The sequence below is a fragment of the Bufo bufo genome, chromosome 8 (assembly GCF_905171765.1).
Source record: "Bufo bufo chromosome 8, aBufBuf1.1, whole genome shotgun sequence".
Taxonomy (NCBI): domain Eukaryota; kingdom Metazoa; phylum Chordata; class Amphibia; order Anura; family Bufonidae; genus Bufo; species Bufo bufo.
This window is the reverse complement of record NC_053396.1, coordinates 7,882,721-7,893,232: the sequence shown is the minus strand read 5'-3', so window position 1 is coordinate 7,893,232 and position 10,512 is coordinate 7,882,721. Positions and strand designations below refer to the sequence as shown.

Sequence of the window (10,512 nt, the reverse complement as noted above, 5' to 3'; positions counted from 1 at the left end):
TTGTGCGTTGCGTGAAAATCGCAACATGTCTATATTGTGCGTTTTTCACGTAACGCAAGCCCCATAGAAATGAATGGGGTTGCGTGAAAATTGCAAGCATCCGCAAGCAAGTGGGGATGCGGTGCGATTTTCACGCATGGTTGCTAGGAGACGATCGGGATGGAGACCCGATCATTATTATTTTCCCTTATAACATGGTTATAAGGGAAAATAATAGCATTCTGAATACAGAATGCAAAGTAAAACAGCGCTGGAGGGGTTAAAAAAAAAAAAAATAATCATTTAACTCACCTTAATCCACTTGATCGCTCAGCCCGGTATCACTTCTGTCCCCTTTACTGAATAGGACCTGTGGTGAGCATTCATTCTAGCTCAAGGACCTTTGATGACGTCACTCCGGTCATCACATGGTACGTCACATGATCTTTTACCATGGTGAATCACCATGGTAAAAGATCATGTGATGTACCATGTGATAACCGGAATGACGTCACCACAGGTCCTGTTGCTGCACAGAGATCAGATGAAGCCAGAAGGAGATGCCGGGCCGCGAACAAGTGGACTAAGGTGAGTTAAATTTTTTTAAAAATTTTTTGAACCCCTCCAGCGATGTTTTACTATGCAGTCTGTATTCAGAATGCTATTATTTTCCCTTATAACCATGTTATAAGGGAAAATAAAAACAATCTACAGAACATTGATCCCACGCGAGTGCAAAACGCATTACAATGTAAAAATCGCGGGTGTTCCCGGAACGCACCCGCACATTTTTCCGCAACGTCCGTGTGAAAGAGGCCTAACTGTAGGCTGCTCTTGGCTGGCGTCGTCGCTCTCCTCTACAGAGCGGCTTCAGAGCTTTCACTGACACAGAAGGAATAATTCCACCTCCGTGGATTTCATCTCGCTCTAGAGACCAGTGAGGTCTACAATGACTTTGATGAATATGTTATCTTCCCGGATGTAAGAATTTTTGCCATCCAGCTTGGAGAGGGGACAAAAGAGAGGACACCCGCTAGCGATGTTCATCTCGCTTACTGGCCTCTGGAAAGACGAGGACGTGATGTCCGGCCGGAAGGCGTCTATGACGTGTTCACGGTTATTCTGATCCAACAACATCAAGGTGACCTGTGAAGAACAAAAAACACGATCTTCAGCAGACACATTAAAATAAATCACACCCACCATCTCTAACCCCATATGGTTGGCCCCCAAGCGAGTGTCAGCAGTTTGGACTGTGTAAATCTGCTGACGGCACTGGATAGTGCCCCCCCCCCCCCCCTGTTCTGAGTGACCGCTACAGACGTCAACCAGGAGACCCCACTACAGCAGAGGGAAGGGGCTGTGACGCAGCTCAGTGCAGAGATCCGCCTCCGCTGCACTTGCAGGATAAAGGGTCATGTTCATACTGCACCAGAAAATAAAATCTCTGCAAAAGGAATGTTTGTACGGCTCTGCTCAGTCCTAGTGCTGTCAAAACTGCTGACAGACTCCCTTTAATGAGCTTTACACAGGAACCTGGGGGTCTCACTTGCAACGTTTGTGTGTTGTTGTGATTTTGGCCCTGCAAATTTCACTATATCATACTTGACACTAGGGCTGCAGTAAGCAATTATTTAAGTAATTTAGTATTCTACCAATTATTTTTACGATAAATCGAGTATTCCAATAAGAAAAAATTAACTAATACCGTTTTCCTTTATAAAAACTCATAAAACCTCCTGCCATCAGTCCCCAACACCCTTCATTCCCCCCTGTGCGATCAGCCCAAGTGCATCAGTTCCCCCAGTGCCATCAGCTCCACTATCCCACAGTGCCATCAGCTCTCCCCCACCCCAGTGCCATCAGCTCTCCCCCACCCCAGTGCCATCAGCTCTCCCCCACCCCAGTGCCATCAGCTCTCCCCCACCCCAGTGCCATCAGCTCTCCCCCCGCCCCCAGTGCCATCAGCTCTCCCCCGCCCACAGTGCCTTCAGCTCTCCCCCCGCCCCCAGTGCCTTCAGCTCTCCCCCCGCCCCCAGTTCCTTCAGCTCTCCCCCCGCCCCCAGTGCCTTCAGCTCTCCCCCCGCCCCCAGTGCCTTCAGCTCTCCCCCCGCCCCCAGTGCCTCCAGCTCTCCCCCCGCCCCCAGTGCCATCAGATCTCCCCCCGCGCCCAGTGCCATCAGCTCCCCTATGTCATCAGTTGCTCCCCCTCCCAGTGCCATCCGCTCCTCCCCCAATGCAACCAGCTCCCCCCACTCCCCCTCCTAGCCATCTACTAAACTAAATGTCCTGACGATGTGTGTACGTCAGGATCCAGTGCAGCGTTGTGCGAGCAGGCGGGTGACCACGGAACGTGAGTAATAGCAAGCTCTTCACTCACACTCTGTGGTCACATGGCACAAACGAATCATCGATTCGAGGATTTTTTTGTGTCGAGTTAATCGATTAATTCGAGTAATCGTTTCAGCCCTACTTGACACATCACTGACCTTCTGATTAAATGGCCACCGCAGTAAAGCATCACTTGGCCCCTTCATGACCACAAAGAAAAGGGAAAGGTGAGTTCCTCGCCCGGTGCCGTCTCCATTCAGATAGATCCGTAAGCACATCTTGTAGCCGTATTTGCTGGTGTAAAATGCTGAATTGAATAGATGCACATATATTAGACATCAACATCATAAACACACACGGAGACTCCCACACCAGCAGTAATTGCCAGACTGTGATGATGCCAACCAATCGTCGTTGAGAACGGCATCTCCCAGTTGGCATTATGTTCATATTATTCCAGAAGGAATAACAGAGGAACAGCACAATGGAGAGTTCAACGAAAATATTCTGCAGAATGGTTACATAATAATGAGACTTCGCCCAAAACGGAATATTCTGCTTTAGTATTTTTGTTTCTCTCCCCATAGATTTACCTGCGGAAGGAAAAGAGCTCTGCTTCCTGTCGCCACTAGACTGAGCGGCGCAAGAGACATTTCATATCATTGTGAAGTGTAAGTTCTACCTAATGAGCTAAACTCTTCCCAGTGACTCACGTGGAGAAAACATGGCCGGACATCGGCCCACGATGGCGTCCTGACGTTTTTTTGCAAAATCAGTAATTTTCCAGATAAATATCCCGTCATACGTGGACAGCTCCGCCTCCTGAACCCGGGTCTCCAGCTCTGCCAGCTGCACTTCCTTCTGACCCAGCGTGCGCTCCAACTGCCGTACCTAGAAGAAAGGCATCACATGTTCACTAGACGAAAGAGCAGAGTGCTGCAAGCTACATCGAGAGCAAAACCCAAGGGGGGAGGGGATTTGCTATGGGGGCCCCGAAAGCGGTTAAGACAAGTGCAAGAGCAAAATTTGCTATTCTAAGTGCAACCGCGATCAGGTCTGTGCACAAACTGAACTGATAGGGACCCATACCAGTGTTTCCTGTCGGGCCCCTAAATGCACATCCGTGTCCTGTATACAGCTCCACCCCAAAGTAAACCAGCTAATGTATACAAATCATAATCATTATATAATACTCTGCACCTTCGCAAGATGACCTGTGATCTAATTCCTTGCCATTTTCAAGATCTCTGTTTGCTATAAGTGAATGGGAAGATTCTTGCTTAGATCCAGAGGCTAAAAACCTGTCCAGACCCTGTAAGTCCAGTTGATGCAGAGCAGGGCTCCTTGCAGTGCATCACTTGGCAGCCATGTATCGCCCTAACTGAACACTGACCTTCGCATTAAGGGTGTCGATCTTCTCCTGGTCCGTCCTGCGCTGCCTTATAGCCTCCTCCAAGGCCATGCTCGATCTCTCCACCTCTTTATTGAGGACACATACGATATTCTCTAGGATCACGCTCTTTTTGTCCACCACTTCAAACTGGCGCAGCAGGTCAGGAGCCTTGGAGACGTCAGCCGCCATTGATGCCACGGAGGACAGGCTGCTGAGCGAGTTGGGGATGCCCTGCACGGAGATCATTCCCATACGATGAGTGATGTCGCTCAGCTCCTTTCTGCGCGGCTGGATGTACTCCCACACTTGCGCCAAATGTTCGGCCAAGTACTTATTCTCGTGTTCTAAGCACTTGTCATTTTCCACCTGGGAGTAAGAAGGATGGACAGCGATTACGGCGCCGTCCACAAGCACTGACATGGAGGCACAAGAACCTTGCGTCTCCTCAGATGGGGACTATCTCCTCCTGTTTTCAGATGCAGGCGCCTCCTCCACTTCCACACAGCTAAAGGATATCGCTGGCACCTGCATCTCCAAGCAATGACAGGAGGGCACAGTCGCCCAAGTAACCTAGGGTCTATTCGCCATGCATTCACAGTGCCCATCGGAGGTAAATGTTGGGCTGATTTCCTGACTGATGCCCCCAATACAAGGGTATAGAGTGGCATCTGACGCCCATAGGTTCCCATGTTAAAGCATACATATACTTTTTTTGCCGAATGTCTATGGATGAAATATCACAGCAGATTGCACTATTCCATCAGTCCAATGATAGGATGGAGACCACAGGAGTAACAGCAGGCATGTCATAGATTGTCCTGCTTTTTTAGGCTTCAATAAGTCCTCCCCCGCTCTTGCTAATAGTTGGTTCAGTCCATGATCCCTGGTTATTTACCATATATTGGCAGAATCCACTGACCTGGCGTCGCAAGGGGGGTGACTGCTTAGCTGAAATGTGAACTCAGCTAATTTACTGCAGGTCACCCCCCTCCACGTAGCGGACTGGGCTCTGTATGGACGTGCATCCCCCATCTGAAGTGTAAAATGGAGCTATGATTACTCGGAACAGTTACCCACTTGTAGGCAAGAGCTACATGGCCACCACGTTAGCTCAGGAGATGCACTACAAGGAAGAATCTGCTGCAAAAAGCCCCAAAAGCAGACCACTCCGTGATAATGATGGGGGTGGTTGCTCCAGCGGGATTGGCAAGGAGTCATTTCAGTTGGGGCTGCATACAGCATAGTCTGCCATGTAGCCTCAGACGGAACAGCACTTACCATCTCTGTGCAGCCGGCGACTAGATAGCGGCATGGTACTCGGCACCGGCCACATGTCTTTACATGGTCCTGGAACTAAAAGAGAAGTCGTTACACACAGAGAAATGCAAATTCAGGAGGACGATGGCGACGGCATAGACCAGGCCGAAACTAAACAGAAATGCAAAATGGGCTGACGTGTGCTGCTGTCATGTATTGTGCGGCACGTACAGAGGATGGCGGGGAGAGGAACTGGATCTACAGTATATACTAAGCTATACGGGCTTGTCTCAACAAAGCGAATGGATTCCAAGTAGCAACTAACAGAAATCTAAATGCAGCTTTGGTGGTGACCTCAGTAGAACACATGATGTGGGTCCGGATCAAAGCGAAATGCTTTGCAAGGCTCTCATAATGCACCTATCGGTCACCCGGGCCTACATCTACGCAGCAGCCAGTTCCAGTGGAATAAATACCTTTTCTCTGGGGATCTTCTTCTTTCCGCAGCCGTCACAAGTCATTGGGTACTTGGGGCAGATTTCATCGTGAGCCTGAAAGAGACAGAAGACGTCACGTTTGCCCACCTGTCTGTGTCCCCTTAGACCACATCTGACAGGGGCAAGACCCTCCGGTACCTTAATTTCTGGGAAGTAGAAGGAGAGTTTGCAGTATCTGCAGTTCAGTTTGCGCTCGGGGCATTCTCGCTCATTGTGCCATTCTCGATCAGTCGCCCTGATTAGCGTCTTGCACGCCGGACAAGGTACCAGCATGTGCAGGCACTTGCCTTCATGAAGGGCCTGGAAGAGAACAGATGGCATGTATTACGATGCTGGGGGATCTGGAGGCAACTGATAGCAAGAAACGGGACAGGGTGGGGCGAATGTCAGGATATCTACATATCGTGAAGAAACTTAAAGGAAACCGACCAATGTGCAATATTAACAGTGCAAATGTGGAAGCTTCCAACAATATCAGTGGTTTCTTTAGAAACATATAAAGCAGCAATATGTATATTAGCTTTCTAAGCATAGAAATCCACTCTCCATATATTGTGAATAAAGCAGTAACATGTATATTAGCTTTCTAAGCATAGAAATCTACTCCATATATTGTGAATAAAGCAGTAATATGTATATTAGCTTTCTAAGCATAGAAATCTGCTTTCCTCAGTGTGGTAAGGCTACAGTAAGTAGTGTATACGTCAGTGCTGGGAGGTCAGGACAGGAGCTGCTGAATACTCAACGCTGCGGGTCCTGTGTGTGGAACTCGCTCATCTGAAAGGGGCCTTAATCAGCATGATGAGTCCTACCAGCCCTAGAGTTGATCATGCTGACACAGCCTCTTTAAGGGGTTAAAAGCATAAAAACAAAGCTGCCGGGACATGCAAAAAAAATATATATATATAAAGCTTAAAACCTTCCTTCCTTCTCATGTGCTGTACAGACCCGACATCTGCCCTACAGCCGTTAGGTCTATACCATCATAATGTGACGCACTTGTCTACAGGGTGTGGGGGACACCTGTAACTGTAGAAGCCGCATGAAAGGCGATATGAAAACCAACTCAACACAGCAGCCATTGTCTATGACTGAATACACAATACAGGGAGCGGCGCCCCTTCACACGCCCCGACAAAACTGAACATTAACCCTTCACACATTGCGCACTAGACCTCAGGGTGGATCCATAGATATTAGAGGATGACGGGTGGGAGAGGCCTGGCTACACGGGATGATGGGAGTTGTCATTTGGCAGGTGGAGCTCACAGGGGACATAAAAGAAGATGAAGACAGAAATATGTCAGGAGGGTTCAGGGTGCAGCAGGAGTCTATTGCTCCTAGACGTGAGAACTGCTGAGAACTCCACTCCTACTACTGCTCATGCTCCCACTCTTCATTCAAATCATAAACTGCCTCTACCACCTCCATCTACAAGACCAGTGTATTCTCCTGAAATACTCTGTGCTCCTGCGGATATTGTCATGATCCCCCCCCACCCATTCGTTAAAATCACACACACTGCCTCTAACCACCTCTATCTACAAAACTAGTGCACTCCTCTCCTGGAATACTCTGTGCTGCTGTGGATACGTGCCCCCCCCCCACTCCGATCATAGAAAGCCTTTGCAGTTACCATCTACAAGATTAGCACGCTTCTCCTGAAATGCTCTGTGCTGCTGGAGATCCTGTCCCCCCACTTCCAAGCACCGACCCTGACACTTGCATCCCCTACCCTCAGGAATATCACATTATTGGGCAAAGTCATTGCACCCCAGGAGATCAATGCTCTCCTCTCCTGAAACTCTCTGTGCTGCTGGTGTGCCTCGCTTCATTCACTGCCTAAACCTTCATGTAGGACTACGACTCCTCACCACATTGCCCTGCCCTTAGCAATCTGTAAAAATTGGATAAGAAAAATGGGCGGAAAGACGTTCAAATAAAAACACGGCTTTCCCTCCTCCTCCAATTGCACAATGGTATTTTAGGTACTTTCCAGTACGGGACTTCTGGATCGCTGCCAGCAGGTCAAACCTGCTAAACCAGTAAAGAAGCATCAACAGCCAAACAAGCCAGAGCCCAAGGCCACAGCTCACAGCTTCTCCTAGAAGAAAAGGCACAAAATACTAAAAGTTCCTACTAATCAGGAGGCAGTAAATAATAGAAATATAAATCCCCAATGACCCCCCCCCCTCATTATCCTAGAAAACCCAAGCTACGCCCTCAGTATCCTCTCCACCCAGCACCACCAATGAAAACCTGATGGCGGTGCTCAGAGCAGGCGGTCCTCGTGCCAATAGCGCCATCCGCAGAGTGCTCACTGCTACATCAATTCCTAACAAAGCCTCCAGCACCAGCGCATGTCACGCCCCCACACGTCTCTGCCATCCCCTCCTCCAACAGGAAGTTACACGCCAGCAGCCAATCAGCCGCCACCTCTACGCATCAGGTATAATCCGCCACAGACTCACCCCCCAGGTCAGCTTACATCTGCCCCTCCATGTGCACATACAACGAGGCCGCCAGCAAGCTTTGGATGTGACCGGAGGACAAGGCGGTACATGAAAAGGAACTTTTTATGAAGATGTTATCTAGTTGTCAACTTTACTCTGAAGACATAAAGATAAGGAAAGCAATAACCGCGCATCGTTAAAAAATAAAATATGCAGTTTAGGCTACTTTCACACTTGCGTTCAGAGCGGGTCCGTCTGGTGTCTGCTCAGACGGATCCGCTCCTATAATGCAGACGTTTGCGTCCGTTCAGAACGGATCCGTCTGCATTATAGTTTAGAAAAAATTCTAAGTCTGAAAGTAGCTTGAACGGACCCGTCCAGACTTTACATTGAAAGTCAATGGGGGACGGATCCGTTTGAAAATTGAGCCATATAGTGTCAACTTCAAACGGATCCGTCCCCATTGACTTACATTGCAAGTCTGGATGGATCCGTTTGCTTCCGCACGGCCAGGCGGACACCCGAACGCTGCAAGCGTCCGCTTGCTGAGCGGAGGCTGAACGCTGCCAGACTGATGCATTCTGAGCGGATCCGCGTCCACTCAGAATGCATTGGGGCAGTACGGATCCGTTCGGGGCCGCTTGTGAGAGCCTTCAAACGGAGCTCACAAGCGGAGCCCCGAACGCTAGTGTGAAAGTAGCCTTATTTTTAAGCCAAAAGGTCAGACATGACCTATGCATCTGACTGCAGAAGACCACCGCTGTGCTGGAAATTCAGGCGCACCCAATGCATTTATTGACCCCATCAGCAGGAGCTGCGGAGATGTGCGCCAGTGCCGGACTAAGGGGTGATAACCCTGCTGAACCGGCAGCAAACACTTTCTTTCTGGATTAGCAGGTTTCAGGACCACTGTAACTTCAGAGGCCCCGTTCTAGAGATGGGAGCACCTACCTGACATTTGTGGCTAACCCTTGTGACACACCATACATATTGAGATGACAATACCCCTTTAAATCATGAACAGGGTCCACAGCCAAAGGCAGGCAGGGTCCACCCTCATCCCCGTCACCGCCTGCCATTGGCTGACACCCCCCCTCCCAACAAAGGGCGTTTTCTTCAGCACAAGGGAAGAAGCAGCAGCGACGGCGCAGGAAGCCAGGTAAGTAGAATCAGTGTGAGGGGCCGGGCATATGGGGGGCATTTTTTAGTCTCGGATAACCCCTTTAAGTGTCACAACCGGTAGGATGCTGCAAAAGAGTTTGCAAAAGTGTGTCATCACCACAGTGCTGGAGAGACCTGCCAGGAAATGATGCCGCAATGTGAAACATAATTAGGAACGAGAGAATTTCATAATTTGAAGTTCGTGTTGTGGTATTTAGCGAATTGCGTTATGGATTCCGTTACCACGAACCAGAACGCAATTCCATGACGGAATGCCTTTAGAGACATTCTGTTATTCTTTCCGTCATAATAGAAGTCTATGGGCTGCAAAACGGATCCGTCCGGTTTACGTTATGCTGGAGTCCTCGCCACAAACTTCAAAATATAAAATTCGCTCATCCCTAATTATAATGAGGCGATCACGTGACGTTTCATAAAGTTTCAACAACAAGGCATGTACACACAATGCATTACAACACAAAGTGCAATCACTTGTGCAACACCCTGTGCGACAAACAGTGACCTCTACTGAACACGCTACTTGTTTAACCCCTTAAGGACCTTAAATCCCGTCCCCAAACATGGCACCCGCAACGGGCACCTTAGCCGCGGCGTTTCTGCTATTTTAAATAGCAGCGACCCGCAGCACATGTGTGCGATCAGCCATAAGGCTGATCGCATACATCTTACCCTTCAGATGCTGTGGTCAAATGTGACCACGGCATTTGATCAACCCGGAACTGGAATTTGCACGCTTCCGGTCCGGCAACAGCGTTCCCTGACTGAGATCGGGGAACCTGTTACATAGCACTAATTGACCGAAGCCTCAAGCAGGCTTCAGAGTCAATTAGATGACTATACCAGTACAAGCCACTAGGTGGCCGCATTGTATTGGTATAGTGCAAATGAAGTGTTCAATGATGGCTATTTAGCCATCACTGAACACTATGGGCAATCAAATGATTGCCAGTTATTGTCACCCAAGGTAACTTTAAAAAAATAAAAATAAAAAACAAAGTTCAAATCACACCCCTTTCCGTAAAATAAAAATACTTCACCAATAAAAAAAATTAAATAAAATAAACATCATGGGCATCGCCGCGTGCAAAAATGCCCATACAATTAAAATATAACAATAGTAAATGGCAAATGGTGTAACGGGAAAAAAAATAAAAACAGACAATTTGCAATTTTTTGTCACTTCATTTTTTATAAAAAGTGATCAAAAGGTCGCACACACTTCAAATTGGTATCACTGAAAAGAACCGATCGTCCCGCAAAAAATGAGCCCGACACAGGCCTGTACACATAACTACAGAAAAGGTATAGGGGTCAGAATATGGTTGTAATTTTTTTTCAGTATTAAAACGCAAGAAAAATTATACAAGTGCGGTATCGCTGTAACCGTACTGACCTGGAGAATGAAGATAACAGGTCAATT

General features: G+C 48.3%; 1 protein-coding gene across 4 annotated transcripts in view; it reads right to left on the bottom strand.

Annotated features, from left to right (window-relative positions):
- Positions 1 to 763: 763 nt before the first annotated feature.
- Positions 764 to 10,512, bottom strand: part of TRAF2 (TNF receptor associated factor 2) — a 49,132-nt gene continuing 39,383 nt past the window's right edge. For all 4 annotated transcript variants that reach the window (XM_040405206.1, XM_040405207.1, XM_040405208.1 and 1 more), the window contains exons 6-12: positions 5,596 to 5,757; positions 5,437 to 5,511; positions 4,982 to 5,056; positions 3,704 to 4,069; positions 3,024 to 3,201; positions 2,469 to 2,617; positions 764 to 1,125 (exon numbers count right to left, since the gene is read on the bottom strand). In XM_040405206.1, the coding sequence (XP_040261140.1) occupies positions 907 to 1,125; positions 2,469 to 2,617; positions 3,024 to 3,201; positions 3,704 to 4,069; positions 4,982 to 5,056; positions 5,437 to 5,511; positions 5,596 to 5,757 (1,224 nt within the window). In that variant the 3' untranslated portion in view covers positions 764 to 906. The remainder of the gene's footprint in view (positions 1,126 to 2,468; positions 2,618 to 3,023; positions 3,202 to 3,703; positions 4,070 to 4,981; positions 5,057 to 5,436; positions 5,512 to 5,595; positions 5,758 to 10,512) is intronic.